This window comes from Mus caroli, unplaced genomic scaffold, assembly GCF_978045245.1.
Source record: "Mus caroli unplaced genomic scaffold, Mus_caroli_1 scaffold_17, whole genome shotgun sequence".
Taxonomy (NCBI): Eukaryota; Metazoa; Chordata; class Mammalia; order Rodentia; family Muridae; genus Mus; species Mus caroli.
The window spans coordinates 13,279,389-13,299,649 of NW_028227272.1; the positions used below are offsets into that span (position 1 = coordinate 13,279,389).

A 20,261-nucleotide genomic window follows, 5' to 3' on the forward strand; every position below is an offset into this window, starting at 1 on the left:
CACATAAAACACCCATAGATATCAAATAGTAAAAGGAATAATTCTTTAAAAGATTTGTGTAATGAGAAATTATCTGTCAATATTACATTGCAATGAGTGAAAAGGTTTGGCTTTGTGTGTAGGTAAGTAAAATTATATACATTTTGTTTAGATTTCTAGTAACATAAACAAAATCTTTTCTAAGATAAAACAATTTAGATAGTATAAGTAAAAAAGAATGGAACTTATAAGGATATGTTTTTTTTTAATTAGGTATTTTCTTCATTTACATTTCCAATGGTATCCCAAAAGTCCCCCATAACCTCTCCCCACCCCAGTCCCCTACACACCCACTCCCACTTCTTGGCCCTGGTGTTCCCCTGTACTGAGGCATAGAAAGTTTGCAAGACCAATGGGCCTCTCTTTCCAATGATGGCCGACTAGGCCATTTTCTGATACATATCCAGCTAGAGATAAGAGCTCCAGGGGGTACTGGTTAGTTCATATTGTTGTTCCACCTATAGGATTGCAGACCCCTTTAGCTCCTTGGGTACGTTCTCTAGCTCCTCCATTTGGGACCCTGTGATCCATCCAATAGCTGACTGTGAGCATCCACTTCTGTGATTGCCAGGCCCTGGCATAGCCTCACAAGACACAGCTATATCTGGGTCATTTCAGCAAAATCTTGTTAGTATATGCAATGGTGTCAGCGTTTGGAGGCTGATTATGGGATGGATCCCGGGGTATGGCAGTCTCTAGATGGTCCATCCTTTCATTTCAGCTCCAAACTTTGTCTCTGTAACTCCTTCCATGGGTGTTTTATTCCCAATTCTAAGAAGGGGCAAAGTGTCCACACTTTGGACTTTGTTCTTCTTGAGTTTCATGTGTTTTGCAAATTGTATCTTGGGTATTCTAAGTTTCTGGGCTAATATCCACTTATCAGTGAGTACATATCATGTGGATTCTTTTGTGATTGGGTTACCTCACTCAGGATGATGCCCTCCAGGTCCAACCATATGCCTAGGAATTTCATAAATTCATTCATTTTAATAGCTGAGTAGTACTCCATTGTGTAAATGTACCACATTTTCTGTGTTCATTCCTCTGTTGAGGGACATCTGGGTTCTTTCCAGCTTCTGGCAATTATAAATAAGGCTGCTATGAACATAGTGGAGGATGTGTCCTTCTTACCAGTTGGAACATCTTCTGGATATATGCCCAGGAGAGGTATTGCGGGATCCTCTGGTAGTACTATGCCAATTTTCTGAGGAACCGCCAGACTGATTTCCAGAGTGGTTGTACAAGCTTGCAATCCCACCAACAATGGAGGAGTGTTCCTCTTTCCTCACATCCTCGCCAGCATCTGTTGTCACCTGAATTTTTGATCTTAGTCATTCTGACTGGTGTGAGGTGGAATCTCAGGGTTGTTTTGATTTGCATTTCCTTGATGATTAAGGGTGCTGAACATTTTTTCAGGTGCTTTTCAGCCATTCGGTATTCCTCAGGTGAGAATTCTTTGTTTATCTCTGAGCCCCATTTTTTAATGGGGTTATTTGATTTTCTGGCGTCCACCTTCTTGAGTGCTTTATATATATTGGATATTAGTCCCCTATCTGATTTAGGATAGGTAAAGATCCTTTCCCAATCTGTTGGTGGCCTTTTTGTCTTATTGACAGTGTCTTTTGCCTTACAGAAGCTTTGCAATTTAATGAGGTCCCATTTGTAGATTCTCAATCTTACAGCACAACCCACTGCTGTTCTATTCAGGAATTTTCCCCCTGTGCCCATATCTTCGAGGCTTTCCCCCACTTTCTCCTCTATAAGTTTCACTGTCTCTGGTTTTATGTGGGGTTCCTTGATCCACTTAGATTTGACCTTAGTACAAGGAGATAGGAATGGATCAATTCGCATTCTTCTACATGATAACCGCCAGTTGTGCCAGCACCATTTGTTGAAAATGGTGTCTTTTTTCCACTGGATGGTTTTAGCTCCCTTGTCAAAGATCAAGTGACCATAGGTGTATGGGTTGATTTCTGGATCTTCAATTCTATTCCATTGGTCTACTTGTCTGTCGCTATACCAGTACCATGCATTTTTAAATCATAATTGCTCTGTAGCACAGCTTTAGGTTAGACATGGTGATTCCACTAGAGGTTCTTTTATCCTTGAGAAGAGTTTTTGCTATCCTAGGTTTTTTGTTATTCCAGATGAATTTGCAGATTGCCCTTTCTAATCGTTGAAGAATTGAGTTGGAATTTTGATGGGGATTGCATTGAATCTGTAGATTGCTTTTGGCAAGATAGCCATTTTTACTATATTGATCCTGCTAATTCGTGAGTATGGGAGATCTTTCCATCTTCTGAGATCTTCTTTAATTTCTTTCTTCAGAGACTTGAAGTTCTTATCATACAGATCTTTCACTTCCTTAGAGTCACACCAAGGTATTTTATATTATTTGTGACTATTGTGAAGGGTGCTGTTTCCCTAATTTCTTTCTCAGCCTGTTTATACTTTGTGTAGTGAAAGGCCATTCACTTGTTTGAGTTAATTTTATGTCCAGCTACTTTACTGAAGCTGTTTATCAGGTTTAGGAGTTCTCTGGTGGAATTTTTAGGGTCACTTATATATACTATCATATCATCTGCAAAAATTGATATTTTGACTTCTTCCTTTCCAATTTGTATCCCCTTGATCACCTTTTGTTGTCAAATTGCTCTGGCTAGGACTTCAAATACTATGTTGAATAGGTATGGAGAAAGTGGGCAGCCTTGTCAAGTCCCTGAATTTAGTGGGATTGCTTCCAGCTTCTCACCATTTACTTTGATGTTGGCTACTGGTTTGCTGTAGATTGCTTTTATCATGTTTAGGTATGGGCCTTGAGTTCCTGATCTTTCCAAGACTTTTTATCATGAAAGGGTGTTGGATTTTGTCAAATGCTTTCTCTGCATCTAACAAGATGATCATGTGTTTTTTTCTTTGAGTTTGTTTATATAGTGGATTACGTTGATGGATTTCCGTATATTAAACCAGTTTTATAGCTACATAAGAAAAACACATTTGCCCACACATTAGAACTAAAGAATATAAAATTCTCTTTCTGAAAATAAAATGGGTATTTACTATGAGTTTTTTGTGTTGTAATGATATCTCTATGTAACTTACCATGAGGTAATAACAGGAAAAGGGAAACAGACTGACCTGTTATTGGGGCCTCTCATTATATGAAAAGGGTCAGAAATACTAGAGAGGCTCAGGAGGGCAAGAAGTCCCAGGAGGCAGGCTCTCAGAGAGTGAGGAAAACAGAGGTAGGGATGGCACTCGGCCTTCCTGCCAAGCCCACTGTCCTGGACAGCAGCATGTTGACAGCAGTAACCCAGACTGACACAAACACACACACACAAGAAATAAGAAACGGCATATCCATACATAGCAAATGCTAATGTCTACTAGGCAAGACCAAATAATTTATCTTTAAAATGTAACTGTAGGATACTATGACTTCCACACATCCTCCTCCCACCTTCTCCCATACATAGTAACTCTTACCTGCCTCCTTCAAAGTGGCTGATGAGATCCGATACCTTACTATGTTTCCCTTTTGAGGTACAAGAAGTAGGGGCCGGATTAGACTCCTCCATCCTTGGCTTTGCACTAGGTAAAGCTTTATGCCTGGGGACTTGGGGAATATGGGATGAAGGTGAATTCTGCAGATATAATGGTTTTGGAGGCACTGTAGAAAAAGAAAAGAATTCAATATTTCACTGTGTTTTCTCTGTAACAGTGAAGATTCTGGTACCCTAGGTGCAGAAATCTTCACCATTAGTAAGCTATTGCAAAGGAGTCTGTCAAAGTGGAACTGACCTAACCAAGAAGAACTTTATTTCGCTCTTGCTATTTCTCCAGATCTCAGTGTGTGTGTGTGTGTGTTGTACTTAAAGGACCTGATAGGAATCAAGGACTTGTAATGCTGACTTCAAAGAAAAATATATCTGTATACTCTGTACTCATTTATCTAAAGCACAACCAGAATTTTAGCTGGGCATGGTGCTTCTGCCAACTTTAATGACAGCATGCAGGTGGCAGAGGTTAGGGGTATCTCTGTGAGCTCAAGTCCATCTTAGTCTACATACAGAGTTTCAGTTTCAGGCCAGCCAGGGCTATGTACCGAGACACTATGTAAACCAAAACCAAACATAAACCAAGATCTTTTTTTTTTTTTTTTTTTGTAGTAAATGTCTTTACTTTTTCATTCAAGTGGCAAACCAGAATTTTGACAGGGCGACAATTCCAGGATCCTGAGAAACAGCAGCAGGGAAAAGACAAAGTCTATATATTTTTTTTTTTAAAAACCAATTGCATTGGAAGTCAGTCATGTACTAAGAATAAATCTAAACTCAAACTAGTGCTAAAGTCAGTTTCCTTTTAGCAAATTAAAGAGAAAGGGAAGGAAAGAAAAGGGAAAAATGAAAACTTCTAGACTTAAAAATGAAGCTTTTAAAAAAAGGTTCCTGGGGTGGTGGGGTACTAGGATGCTGGCTGGAGCTTATAAAACAATGCTAACAAGTTGGGTGTAATTGAATCAAAACCAGACAGCTTCCATTTCCCTTCAAGCTATATGGGTGTGTATATATATGGAGAGTGTTTCCCAAATGTGAATTTTAATAAAGCCATGGTGCTCCTAATAGAACTGACTTCTGCAGCCAGCCACCCCCACCCCCCACCCCGCACCACTAGATCTCAAAGAAATAGCCCACAAGAAACTGTCTCTCTGTGCTACCCTTCATCCCCAGGAGCCTCCACTTCTTCATTGCTACCACAGACTGCGTGGTGCTTACCCTCACTTCACAGCCCCAACAACTGAGCAGTGGGTGCTTGAGTTGTCTTGTCTCTGTGTGGCTAAGAATCTGCTCAGCCTACACAGAACTCACCTCTGGCTAGCAGAGTTCAGCACTTACTCCTAAGGGGCTGAGCCCTGAGTTCAGCAGCTCAGCTCCTAGCCACTCAGCAGCCAGGGCTAATTGCTCCTGGATAAACCAAGATCTTATGCGTCAGTTCAAAGCTCTATGTTCAAAGAAAGTAATAGCATCAGGACCAAAGAAATAACTTCAAATTACAGAATGAAATTTCTCTTTGTGGCTACATTTACTACTTCAGGAAACCCAGTGTGCTTTAGACATTGAAGTTAGGAGTTTAGCTTTCAGGATTCATTACAGGATTCCTTCCCTGCAAGCTTGGTGTCCCTGTGAATGCTAACAGAGGAATACTAGCTTCTTTTTAACTCATCCCCATTGAAAACTTTATCATGCACCAATGCTTTCTGAGGCTGTCTCCAAGGATGATTCCCTGCACCTCCACTCCACCCTTCATCACAGCTGACCTCCTATCAGAAGGAGAGCTATAGGTTGTCAGCATTTCTAAAAGTTTCCTGCATTTCTCCTTAGCATCCTAGCAGCAACTGTACTGTATTATTTCCAAAACTTAATCTACTAGGTTTTCATAAGCTAGCTTACCCACATATACTCATTTCTATTATTGTTCACATCATTTAATCTTACATAGCTTTTCAAATGTATGATGAGCATGAGCCATTTGTAAAATAATGCTGTATGCATGTGAACATAAGCATTGCACTCATATAAACACAACCCATTAAATCAGTGGTTCTCAATTTTCCTAGTGCTGCAACTGTTTAATACAGTTCTTCATATTCTGATGACCATCAACTATAAATTTTTTGCTACTTTGCAACTATAATTTTGCTAGTTGTGAATTATAGTGTAAAAATCTGATATGCAGGATATTTGATATGTCACTCCTGTGACAGGGTTAAAACCCACAGATTGAGAACTGCTGCACTACGGGAAATGCCTTCCTTTTAACAATACTCTATATAAAAGCATTTATGACTATAAATTATATGTCTAAGACTCTTATTATTGTCCATGGACACTACTCTAAGTCTTTAATATCTTTCATATTCATAGCTTTCATTGTTTTTATTCAAACTCTTGATGCAAAAGGAACAATACACACAAAAGGCTCCTAGTCCATGGGTGTGTTATGTAGCTATCAAATTTTATTATCCACAAGAAAATTTTATTATCAGTCACATTGACTTTTGCTAAGAACAATAACTCTGATTAATTGTTACTATATTAAAAACTTGAGGAAACCCAAGAGTAGAGTAAAAGTAGAATCAATTGGCAATGTCTGCCTTGAATGCAAAATGGGAAAATAGCTTTTGGTATACCCAGAGTCCAGGGCACCTCTGGTTCTTCTGCCCTGCCCCTTTCAGCCATTCCTTCTAACCATCTCCTTTATGATTCTCTACCAACCCACAGGACAGCTCTCAACTTGGAACCCAGAGTTGAGACCCAGACAAGTGATCTTTATTCACTGCCCCCACCCCCTCTAATACAGATGCTCTAGACTTGCTCTTAAACCTGTTGCTGCCTGACCACCTGAGCTCCTGCTCCCAGTCCACCTTCATCATCTTGGGACGTAAGATTCTTAGGATAGACACAGAGATAAGGGAACCTCTAGATCTTCCTTTCAATGGTCTGTGCCATCATTCATTTGTGACTCTCACAGGGACTTCACACCTGTCACATTTGGATAGGACCCAGAGTGGGCAGTAGCAACCAAAGAATGGAACACCCAACCAACAAAGACAACACTATATATCTACACCAAAAGTCATAAAATTAAAATATCTTAATTCCAGATACACCAATAAAACCACAAATATGAACAACAAATGCAATACTTTTCCTGTATAAACCAGCAACTCTTATTGCATTAGGCCCTGAAAGGGCAATTTAGCTGATATATAAGACAAAGTCTTGAAAACAAGGATGAAGAATGTGTTCAGGGCTGGAGAGATGGCTCAGTAGTTAAGAGCACTGACTGCTGTTCTAGAGGTCATGAGTTAAATTCCCAGCAACCACATGGTGGCTCAGACATCTGTAATGGGATCTGATGCCCTCTTCTGGTGTGTCTGAAGACAGCAACAGTATACTCATATACATAAAATAAATAAATCTTATAAAAATTAGTTCAAAGATGAATTAAATACCTTTATAACGACAATGAAAAAAAATAAACAGATAAATGAAATAATCAAATAATGAAAATAGAATTTAGAAAGAAATAATCACTAACGAAAAGCCAAAGTGAAATAAAGATGAAAATGATAAACAGGAAGTCAAATGAAAAGCTCAGAAGTAAGCATCACCAACAGACTGAAAGACATAGAAGAGAGAATCTCAGTCAGAGGTAAGTGCCACCAACAGACTAAGACATGGTAGAGAGAATCTCAGGTCTCGAGGACAATATAGAGTAATTGACCATCAAGTCAAAAAATATTAATTCTAAAAAAAGTAATGAGGCTAAAAAAAAAAAAAACCCAAGGAAATCTGAATACTATGAAAAGAACAAACCTGTGAATAATAGGATAATTATTGATGAAAATTTGCCAAACCTAGAGAAAGAGATGCCTATAAAACTACAAGAGGCATAAAGAACACCAAAACCATAAAAGAAATTTCAAAGACACACAATATTCAGAACACTAAATATATCCCTTTGACCTTCTTTTGTTGTCTAATTGCTCTGGCTAGGACTTCGAGTACTATATTGAATAGATAGGGAGAGAGTAGACAAGTTGTCTAGCCCCTGATTTTAGTGGGATTGCTTCAAGTTTCTCTCTATTTAGTTTGATGTTGGCTACTGGTTTGCTGTATATTGCTTTTACTATGCTTAGATATGGGCTTTGAATTCCTGATATTTCCAAGACTTTTAACATGAAGGGGTGTTGAATTTTCTCAAATGCTTTCTCAGAATCTAATGAGATGATCATGTGTTTTTTTTCCTTTGAGTTTGTTTATATAGTGGATTATGCTGATGGTTTTCCATATATTGAACCATCCCTGCATCCCTGGGATGAAGCCTACTTGATCATGATAGATGATGGTTTTGATGTGTTTTTGGATTGAGTTTTTAAGAATTTTATTGAATATTTCTGCATTGATATTCATAAGGGAAATTGGTCTAAAGTTCTCTTTCTTTGTTGGGTCTTTGTGTGGTTTAGATATAAACATAATTGTGGCTTCATACGAAGAATTTGGTAGTGTTCATTCTGTTTCTATTTTGTGAAATAGTTTGAAAAGTATTGGTATTAGACTTTCTTTGAAAGTCTGATAGAATTTTGCACTAAACCTATCTGGTCCTGGTCTTTTTTTTTTTTTTGGTTGGGAGATTTTTAATGACTGCTTCTATTTCTTTAGGGATTATGGGACTATTTATATGGTTTATCTGATCCTGATTTAACTTTGGTACCTGGTATCTGTCTAGAAAATTGCCCACTTCAACCAGATTTTCCATTTTTGTTGAGTATAGGCTTTTGTAGTACGATCTGATGATTTTTAAAATTTTCCTTGGTTTCTGTTGTTATGTCTCCCTTCTTATTTCTGAGTTTGTTAATTTGAATATTGTCTCTGTGCCCTCTGGTTATCTGACTAAGGGTTTATCTATCTTGTTGATTTTCTCAAAGAATTAGGTCCTGGTTTTGTTGATTCTTTATATAGTTCATTTTATTTCTACTTGGCTGATTTCAGCCCTGAGTTTGATTATTTCCTGCCAACTTGGGTGTATTTGCTTCTTTTTGCTCTAGAGCTTTAGATGTGCTGTCAAGCTGCTAGTGTATCCCTTGGTGTGACTCTAACCAAGCAAGTGAAAAATCTGTATGACAAGAACTTCAAGTCTCCAAAGAAAGAAATCGAAGAAGCTGTCAAAAGATGGAAAGATCTTCCATGCTTATAGATTTGCAGAATTAATATAGTAAAAGTGGCCATCTTGCCAAAAGCAATCTACAGATTCAATGAAATTTCCAACAAAATTCTAACTCAGTTCTTCATAGAGTTAGAGCAATTTGCAAGTTCATTTGAAATAAATAAATAAATAAATAAATAAATAAATATAATAGCAAAAATTATTCTCAACAATAAAAGAACTTCTGGGGGAATTACCATCCCTGACCACAAGCTGTATTACAGAGCAATTGTGATAAAAACTGTATGGTATTAGTACAGAGACAGACAGGTAGATCAATGGAATAGAACTGAAGACCCAGAAATGAACCCACACACCTATGGTCACTTGATCTTTGACAAAAGTGCTAAAACCATCCAGTGGAAAATAGAATTTTCAATAAATGGTGCTGATTCAACTGATGGTCAGCATGTAGAAGAATGCACATTGATTCATTCCTATCTCCTTGTACAAAGCTCAAGTCCAAGTGGATCAAGGACCTCCACAGAAAACCAGATACCCTAAAACTAATAGAAGATAAAGCGGGGAAGAGCCTCGAACACATGCGCACAGGGGAAAATTTCCTGAACAGAATAATTTTCTGAACAGGCTTATGCTCTAAGATCAACAACAGCCAAGTGGGACCTCATAAAATTGCAAAGCTTCTGTAAGGGAAAGGACACTGTCACTATGACAAAATGTCAACCAACAGACTGGGAAAAGATTTTTACCAATCCTATATCATCAGATAGAGAGCTAATATCCAATATATACAAAGAACTTAAGAAGTTAGACTCCGCTGGGCAGTGGTGGTGCATGCCTTTAATCCCAGCACGTGAGAGGCAGAGGCAGGGGGATTTCTGAGTTTGAAGCCAGCCTGGTCTACAGAGTGAGTTCCAGGACAGCCAGGGCTATACAGAGAAACCCTGTCTCAAAAAACCTAAAAGAAGAAGAAGAAGAAGAAGAAGAAGAAGAAGAAGAAGAAGAAGAAGAAGAAGAAGAAGAAGAAGAAGAAGAAGAAGAAGAAGAAGAAGAACAACAACAACAACAACAACAACAACAACAACAACAACAACAACAACAAGAACAAGAAGTAGCAGCAGCAGCTAGACTCCAAATAATCAAATAACCATATTTAAAAATGGGGTATAAAGCTAAACAAAGAGTTCTAAACTGAGGAATATCAAATGGCTGAGAAACACTTAAAGCAATGTTTAACATGCTTAGTCATAAGGGAAATGCAAATCAAAACAATCCTGAGATTCCACCTCACATCAGTTAGAATGGCTAAAATCAAATACTCAGTTGATAACAGATGCTGACAAGGATGTGGAGAAAGAGGAACACTCCTCCATCGTTGGTGGGATTACAAGCTGATACAACTACTCTGGAAATCATTCTGGCGGTTCCTCAGGAAAGTGGACATAGTATTATCTGAGGACCCAGCTATACCACTCCTGGGCATATACCCAGAAGATGCTCCAATACAAGGACACATGCTCTACTATGTTCATAGTAACCTTGTTTATAATAGCCAGAAGCTGGAAAGAACCCAGATGTCCCTCAACAGAGGAATGGATACAGAAAATGTAGTACATTTACACAATGGAGTACTACTCAGCTACTAAAAACAATGACTTCATAAAATTCCCAGGCAAATGGATGGAACTAGAAAATATCATTCTGAGTGAGGTAACCCAGTCACAAAGGAACACACATGGTATGCACTCATGGATAAGTGGATATTAGCCCAAAAGCTCAGAATACCAAAAATACAATTCAAAGATCACATGAAGCTCAAGAAGGAGGAAAACCAAAGTGTGAATGCTTCAGTCTTTCTTAGAAGGGGGAACAAAGTACTCATGGGAGGAAATATGCAGACAAAGTGTGGAGCAGAGATGGAAGGAAAGGCCATCCAGAGACCATCCCACCTAGGGATCCATCTCATATACAGTTACCAAATCCAGACACTATTGTGGATAGGAAGAAGTGCTTGCTAAAAGGAGCCTGATATAGCTGTCTCCTGAGAGGTTCTGCCAGAGCCTGACAAATACAGAATAAATAAATAAATAAATAAATAAATAAATAAATAAATAAATAAAAAAAAGAATTATTTTTAAAACCCACTAAATGTACAGAACAAAGTATATTGAAAGCTGCAAGGGGAAATACCTTGCCATTAATATAACAGAACCATTAATAATATAGCAGAGACATTAGTTTTCAATACAGATTCTAAAAGCTAGAAGGATCAGGATGGATGTTCTCAAAAGATGAAACAGAAATGACTAAGAACCACTTAATTAAAAAAAAAAAGTTCAACATCCTTGGCCACTAGGAAAATGGAAATTAAAACTACTATTAGATTTCATGTTACTCCGGTGAGAATGGCCAAGATCAATAAAACAAATGACAGCATTTGATACTGAAGATGCAGGCTAAGGGAACTGGTGGGAGTGCATACTGCTATGGCCTCTATGGAAATCAATGTGCAGGTTCTTGAAAACGCTGAAACTCAATTTACCTTAACATCCAGTTACACCACTCGTGGGCATATACTCCAAGGACTCTAAAATCTACTGCAGAGATACTTGCTCATCCACACTAATTGTAAACAGCCTAGATGTTCATCAAGTGATATTAGGATAATAAAAGAGTGGTACACTTACACAGTCAAATATTATTCAGCTCCTTAGAAAACTAAGAGTTTTGAATGGTAGTAAGTGGATGGACCTAAAAACAACCATCCTAAGTGAGAGCAAACAAATATTACATATTTTCTCTTATAAGTTGATATCTTTTAAGCTCTAGATATGTGTGTTTCAATCAGAATAACCACAGAGCATAGACAGCTAATAAGGAATCAGTTGGGAGAAAAAAAATCTTATGGGGAAGAGGAAATAGTATATTATATGATTTAAATTATATATATATATATATATACATATATATATATATACACACACACACACACACACACACACACACACATACATATACACACACATTTTATAGAGAATCACCATATAATGGGGGAGACAATGCCCCAAGTAGATATCCATGCTATCAAGTCAAATCTCCAATGCTAGGAATGGGTTACATCTTGTTGTGTCACTAACCAAAGGGTTAGGACTCCTTTCCCCAAACATCATAAGCTATTTTCAAGGTTATTGGTTGTTGGTTATTCCTCATAGACTGATGTCAAGGCCATTCTGCTGAAGACACAACTTACTTATGTCATCAAACATGGAGCTTTGAGGTGTTGTTCAATTAGAAGCTTTACCACTACTGATTAGTGTTTATGGTGCTCAAAGGTACTTTGCATGCTACTGGAGAAGATAAAGTAATTGTTAGTTGCATATAGGTACAATGCCTGTGAACTACAACAGTGATGTATCTGTAAGATACACTTTAGCAATAGTGGCACAAATGTTATGGGAGTAACCAGCCACTTTTTTTTTCAAAATGAAAAGAGGATGTATATAATATATTTTGATCATGCTTTTCCTAAACCAATTTTTTGATTTAAGGCCTCTTTTATCAGATGGATAAACTGCTATTATACCTGAAACTGCTAATGTGTCCAAGAACCTAAAACTTGATAGTTCATAGGCCTATGGGAAAACCAAATACCACACATTTTCTAAAGGAACAAAGCATTAAAATGACTCCTAGGACATTACTATAAACCCATAGATCAGTGCCCCTTTCAGCCATCATTACAGAAGTTTTTTCTTAAAGTAATTAACACAGAGACCTACAAGTGGATACTATGTAGAGAGAGACTTTGGAACACTCAGCTATAAGTGGGAAACCCTTATCAAACCCCTTCCTTTAAGGCTCAAGGACCAATGTGCAAGAAAAGATGCAAAGTTTATAAGACAAAGATGGAAGATTACTCCAAACATCTTTCAGACATAACAGAGCTGATACACATAAGAGACTGTGGTCACAGCATGCAAGGATCTGTACACATTCAACCCAGACAAAATCCCAGTATAGAGATGAGGAAGTAGATACAAAGTTACTCTCTCTCTTAAGAAGATATTTGTAATTGATACCTGCTGGGGTCTGTGTGTGTGTCTGTGTGTGTGTGTCTGTGTGTGTGTGTGCATGCGCACACACATGTGCGTGCATGCATGCTATTTTGTGTTTTGTTTTGGTTTTTTTTTATCTTAATAGGTATTTTGTTTTGCCTTTCATTTTGTTTTGTTTATGAGAAAGAAAGAACATGAAGTTGGATGGGCAGGGAGATGACAAAGATACAGGAGAAGTTGGGGGAGAGGAAATAAAATATATTGTATAAAAATTTTTAATAAAAAATGGGGAATTATTTACTATTAATATCTCAAAATTATTACAATTGCAGTGATTTTATTCAATGTGTTCCTGGCACTATATGCAGTCGAATATTCTTGCCAAAGAATGTCCACTTTTAAGGATTATTTTGAGCAAAGACATTAGAGAAATATCTTGACCTTATCTCTTTCCCTTGTGGCGGCTGTCCTCATTACAGAAGAAAAGAAGCTCCGTTAATGGGAGGCTAAGGCTGGGAAAAACATAAGTCAACAAACCTTATTAAACTAATCGTCATCTTTCTAATTTCTCTCAATATCCTATGGAAAAGCCCTCTAGTGTTCTTACGTTTACACAAATTATTTCTCTAATTTAGTATATAAAAATTCAGACCAAACAGGTTTTTGAAGTCTCCTTTTGTTGTGGATTCTAATATCCATATTGTTTGAAGCCAGACTAATCCAAGACTATCTCAGAGGCTTTCATGAAAGGACAAAAGGACAACAGGCTAGTTCTGTGTCCTTTCCCAGTGTCAAACTTGGCAAGGTCTGGCCTGGGGCTTGGGCCAGGACTTTGGAGGCATTAAGGTTTTGGCTCCTGGGAAACCAGCTTTCTCTCTCAAGGGCTGTAGTTATCAGTGCTAAGGCAGCTGTGTTTTAGGTATCCTATACTCTCTGGCCAACACTGTCTTACTTAGCGTTTAGCCGACCATGGCCTTTCCATCTTGCAAATAATATATAAGATGCTGTATTTCTTAATAAGCTTTCTTGTAATAAGTCATCAGCTTGTGAAAAACCTTCTGGTCCCATCTACTGGTCTTCTGTATTTAATGATCCCAGGTCCCCCCACTAGAAACGTCTGAGTCACATATTTAAAAAAAATTAAATGTATGCTTTTTTTTTTTACTGTTGATCTATAATATGTCAGTTGAAGTCTTAGGCCCCACACAGGCAGCACAGAGAAGAGGGATTCACTCCCCTAAACGTTTAGGATGAACTAAAAATTAGCACTAAAAATGGTCCTTTCTGACTTATCAACATTCTGAAGATTAAGAATAAATAATATGCTGGTTGTGGTGGCACATACCTTTAATCCCAGAATAAGAGGCAGAGGCAGAGAGGCAGAGAGGCAGAGAGGCAGAGAGGCAGAGGCAGGAGAGGCAGAGGCAGAGGCAGAGGCAGAGGAGGCAGAGGCAGAGGCAGAGGCAGAGGCAGAGGCAGAGGCAGAGGCAGAGGCAGAGGCAGAGGCAGAGGCAGAGGCAGAGGCAGAGGCAGAGGCAGAGGCAGAGGCAGAGGCAGAGGCAGAGGCAGAGGCAGAGGCAGAGGCAGAGGCAGAGGCAGAGGCAGAGGCAGAGGCAGAGGCAGAGGCAGAGGCAGAGGCAGAGGCAGAGGCAGAGGCAGAGGCAGAGGCAGGAGAGGCAGAGGCAGAGGCAGGAGAGGCAGAGGCAGAGGCAGGAGAGGCATAGAGAGAGGCAGAGAGGCAGAGAGGCAGGAGAGGCAGAGGCAGAGGCAGGAGAGGCAGAGACAGGAGAGGCAGAGGCAGGAGAGGCAGAGGCAGGAGAGGCAGAGGCAGGAGAGGCAGAGGCAGAGGCAGGAGAGGCAGAGAGGCAGAGGAGAGGCAGAGAGAGAGGCAGGAGAGGCAGAGAGGCAGAGGAGAGGCAGAGAGAGAGGCAGAGAGGCAGAGAAGCAGAGAGGCAGAGGCAGAGGCAGCAGATCTCTGTAAATCTGAGTCTAGCCTGATCTACATAGTTAATCCCTTTCTCAAAAACAAAAACAAAAGAATCTATAATGTAATGAAAAAGCATCTTAGAATCCAGAGTTAAGGAACCATGACATTTTAAGACCAAAGAAAGTCTGTCATAAATTGTAGGCAGGAGCCTATGGCCAGTTTTGACACACTATTGGTATCTTAGATAGGGTTTCTATTACTGTGAGAAAACACCATGACAAAAACCAATTTGTAGAAGAGAAAGCTTATCTTACAGCTTATAAGTCCATCAATGAGTCAAGGAAGGACCTCAGCAGGACCCTGGAGGCAGGAGCTGATGCAGGTCATACAGGGTGATGGCTATGCACTTTTTCCTCGTGGCTTGCTCAGTTTGCTTTCTTTAGGCAGCTAGAACCACCAGCCAGGCATTATCCAAAATGGGCTGGTTCTCTCTGTCATCTTCAATGAAGAAAATGCTCTGCAGACTTGACTATAGACTAATACTTGGAAGTATTTTCTGTTACAATTCTTCTCAGATGATTCTACCTTGTATCAAGTTGACAGAAACTCACCAGCATGATCATTATTAGAGACCATGAGAATGGAGAATCCTACCATTACAATTTCTTCTTTTAGTACTTCATTTATGTCTATGTACTTTGGATGATACTCAGTTCTAGAGATAAAAACATGACATTAATTTCACTTTTAAAATGAGAAAATTCAATTCTGGATTTGGTTTTGCCCTAAATATGTAAAGTGGAAATTTCTGGAGACTCAGTTAAGTCATAACTATGTTTTGCCTGGGCAGACAGGTGAAAGGATGTTTTGCTGAAACAGACATAGGCTAAAGGATGTTTTGCTATAGCAAACATGGAAAGGACACATGATGTTTAGAAAAAAATTAAGTATGACCCCACAAGACAATGGAAGCTTGAGCAGTGTTTTGTTTTGCTCTTCCTAGCTGGTCTTTGCTGTGGAGACACATGCATGTATTGATTCGATTTACATTGCATTGCTGAGCTTCACTTGTGGGGACTTCATAGAGAGAGATTCACTAAAGTACTTCTAGTGAGATTCCTGTAGCTTCTTGCCTGCTTCCACGGAATTGGGCCAATTGGCCAGCCTCATGGTTTCTTCTGGATTGAACTGCCCTTACTGATTATGTGTGGTATCTGCTGAGTAGGCTGGACTACAGCTGCTGATTTGTGTTTGTCGTTTGCTTGGAATGAACTGAGAACAAAAAAGATTGGAATCCTGTCCCAAATAACTATTTCTAAACAGGTACACTTCCCCTGTATCCCAATAAACTTTTTTTCCCACTACCTCTGGTAGGTGATAAGATAGAGGGGAGGTAGAGCCCTTATTAAAGTAGGCTTTGAAAAGTATATGCTGACAAGTATGTATCTATAATCTTTTCCTTCTTTGTTTTCAGACTTCACACAGCAACAAGATACTTGGATAAAAGCCTCTCTAAATACAAACAAGCTACACTATTTTTCTTATGAATTTTTAATGAATTTATGAATTTAAGTAGCCAAGCCAGACAATGCATATATCCCAGGACATGGGAGGTAAAGACAGAAGGATTGTGAATTTTAGAATGGCTTGGGTCACACAATAAAAACAAAATAAAAAGCAAAACCCTCAAAAGAACACCTAAGTATGTCCTGTTAGGACATAAACAAGTTCAGAATTATGTTAGCCAGAAGCTTATGATATGTCTAGATCCAACAAAGACATGTTAGAAAGACATACAGTGTAGAGGGCTGTTCATTTTCTTTGAGTAAAACTTTATAGGAACTTTCTTATACCTGTTGCATTTCTACAATCTTATCTGTGCAGCATACATAGATGTAACAGAATGTCTCTCACAATCTTGCAGCCTACTTAGCTAACTCCTGCACTTCTTCTATCATATATCTCTGTCATCAACTCTTACAGCATCCTGCTCTAGTCTATGACTAACAGACTCTTGACAGTCTCAGTACCACCATAAAACATTTGTCATAAGGCTGAAGAGATAACTTAGTGACTAAGAGCACGGACAGCTCTTTTCAGCACCCACATACAGACTGTATGTAATGTCAGTCACAGGGATTCCAATGTCATCTTCTGGACTCCATGGTCACTGTACATATGTGGTGTACAAACATTCAGGCAAACACTCATATAAATAAAATAATAAATAAATGAAATAATAAATAAATAACCCCCCCCCAAATTTAAATGTTTCTATAAAAACAGACAAGTGGACCAATGGAATAGAACAGAGGACCTGGAAATAAACCCACACAACTATGGACACCTAATTTTGGACAAAGGTGTAAAAAAACTGTAGTGGGAAAAAGAAAGCCTACTCAATAAACAGTGTGGGCAAAATCAGGTATCTTCTTGGAGAAGAATTAATTCAGATCCGTGCCTTCACTTTGTAAAAACAAAACAAAAAAATCTATGTAAAGTGAACCTGAGGCTTAAATTTGAAAGCTAAAATTGCTAGAGGAAAATACAGGAAATATACTTGCTGATCTAGGTACAGGCAAAGAATTCTCTGAAAGAATTCTAATAACAGAAGTGATAGCTTCAAGAATAAACAAATGGGACTAAACCACCTATTAATAAATGGACCAGTAAAATGATATTTCTCAAACAGGTAACAGAAATGACAAATAAATATTTAAAATAGTGTTAAGCATCCTTAAGAAACGAACAAATGCTGGTAAGGAAAAAGGAATCCTCTCTTACTCACTCCTGGCAAGAGTGCAAACTAGTCATCCATTATTAACATCAGTATGGAGTTTTAAAATAATTAAGAGCAGAACTACCATATGATCCATAATAATGAAACTTATAAACAGACAATGGAATTTTATCCAGTTAAACAAAAATGAAGCTACAAAATTTGCAGGAAAATAGGTGGGTCTGGAAAGAACAGTTTCATAGTATTTAAATTTATTTTCTAAAATTTTCATAGAGGTAAACAATGTATTTTGCGCATATCTACCACCATCCCACTCCAACCCAATTCAGAAAAATACAACTTACTCCCAATTCAATTGAATGTCCACTTTAAAGAGTAACCTTGTATGTGCACTGGTGTGGCCAGAAAACACAGTTCAGCTGATCCAAGGTACGGGCAATCCAACAGTTGGCTGCAAACTTAAAGAAAACTGAGTCTTGCTCCCCTAATAGCTTTCAACTACTACCCTTTCCTCAGTTAAGGGAGGAGCTTCCCAAGCATCTCTTTTCCCTAACCCAGGCTACAGTGTGACTGACTTGATACAGTGCAGGTGACTGTGCAGCAGGAGATAGCATCCTTCAGGCACATGGGCAGGGTGGGATAGCTATCTCTGGTTCTTAAAGGAGCCTTCAGACTGAGTTCCATGGTGGCTATACTAGCTTACACAATGTATAAAGGTTTGCCTTTCTCCACATTTATGGCAGATGTCTATTCAATCTATTTTATGTATGATGTCATTTAACACTACTGTTTCTGTTTCGCTTTTGTCTAGATGATCTGTCTACTGGGAAAAAAAATGAGATTGCAGTACTGAAGTCACCCACTATCACTGTGTTAGGGTCAATCCTCGGCTGTACATCTAGTAGAGTTGTTTTTTTAAAAAATTGAGTTTATGTTTAGAATTAAAATATCTTCTTGGTGGATTACCCATTAACAAGTATTCTTTTCTGTTTGAAGACTATTTTGTCAGATAGTAGAATAGCTGTATTTGCTTGTTCTATTTGTTGGAATATCTACTTCAGTCCTTTACCCTAAGTTAGTATTTACCATTGATCTTAGAGGCAGAAAAAAGCTGGATCCTGTTTTCTTTTTTTTTTTTTTTTTTAGTTTCTCATTACCTTAATTATATTTGGTAATTTTATTTATTTTTTTTTAATTTTTAATATTTTTATTACATATTTTCCTCAGTTACATTTCCAATGCTATCCCAAAAGTCCCCCATAGCGCCCCCCACTTCCCTACCCACCCATTCCCATTCTTTTGGCCCTGGCATTCCCCTATATTGGGGCATATAAAGTTTGCAAGTCCAATGGGCCTCTCTTTCCAGTGATGGCCGACTAGGCCATCTTTCGATACATATGCAGCTAGAGACAAGAGCTCCGGGGTTCTGGTTAGTACATCATGTTGTTCCAACAATAGGGTTGCAGATCCCTTTAGCTCCTTGGGTACTTTCTCTAGCTTCTCCATTGGGAGCCCTGTGATACATCCAATAGCTGACTGTGAACATCCACTCCTGTGTTTGCTAGGCCCCGGCATCGTCTCACAAGAGACAGCTATATTTGGGTCCTTTCAGCAAAATCTTGCTAGTGTATGCAATGGTGTCAGCGTTTAGAAGCTGATTATGGGATGGATCCCTGGATACGGCAGTCTCTAAATGGTCCATCCTTTCATCACAGCTACGAACTTTGTCTCTGTAACTCCTTCCCTGGGTGTTTTGTTCCCAATTCTAAGAAGGGGCACAGTGTCCACACTTTGGTCTTCATTCTTCTTGAGTTTCATGCGTTTAGCAAATTGTATCTTATATCTTGGGTATCCTAAGGTTTGGGCTAATATCCACTTATCAGTGAATACATATTGTGTGAGTTCCTTTGTGACTGATCTTAGAGGCAGAAAAAAGCTGGATCCTGTTTTCTAATCTAATCTTAGACACCTTGTCTTTTTAGTGAGTTGAAACATTAGCACAGGTATCATTGAAAAATTAATTTTATCATTTTACTTCTCTATAAATTTTAATAGCTTTTCTGGACACAACAGGTTAGGTTGAAGTATTTCAGAAGATATCTTTCCAAGCTCTTCTGGGTTTAAAGTTTCTTTGGAGTACTCAAGCATTATTCTGAATTGCTTTGTCTTTGTAAGTATCATGGCTTTCAGTCTTAAAGTTTTCAATATCCTTTCTTTAGTCTGTGCTTTTAGTGCTTTAGCTACAACATGTTAGTAGACATCTCTCTTTTGGTCCTGTCTATTTGGCTTTCTGTAGGTTTCTACCACTACCTTTTCTCATACTGATTACAATATCCCCTCTCTCCACTCCTCCCAGTGCCTCCCCACATCCCCTCCCATCCAGATCCACTTCCTCTCTGTCTCTCATTCGGAATTAATAGGCATCTAAGAGATAACAACCACACATGACAAAATAAAATATAATAAGATAATATAAAAACCAACACATCTTAGTTGGACAAGGCAAACCATTTAGGATGCTTCTTTACCCTAAGTGCTCATCTTTGTTGGAAAATTTCCTCTATGACTTTTTTGAAAATATTTTCTTTGTCTATTTTCCTTTTTCTATTCCCATTATTAAAAGTTAAGGCTTCATGGTGTCTCAAAGCTGTCCCATGTTCCATTCATACATTTTGTCATTGACCTTTCTTTAGCAATTCTGCATCATTCTCACTATAAAGTAATGGTATAAGACAGTAGAACTTTTGGAACATGTTTATAATGATTAGGG

The 20,261-nt window shown here is 38.5% G+C and overlaps 1 protein-coding gene across 7 annotated transcripts in view; it reads right to left on the reverse strand.

Annotated features, from left to right (window-relative positions):
• The window catches only part of Fgd4 (FYVE, RhoGEF and PH domain containing 4), a 185,635-nt gene that overhangs the window by 61,304 nt on the left and 104,070 nt on the right, over positions 1-20,261 (reverse strand). For all 7 annotated transcript variants that reach the window (XM_085832142.1, XM_085832143.1, XM_021185217.3 and 4 more), the window contains exon 3: positions 3,526-3,709. In XM_085832142.1, coding sequence (XP_085688268.1) covers positions 3,526-3,617 — 92 coding nt within the window. In that variant the 5' untranslated portion in view covers positions 3,618-3,709. The remainder of the gene's footprint in view (positions 1-3,525; positions 3,710-20,261) is intronic.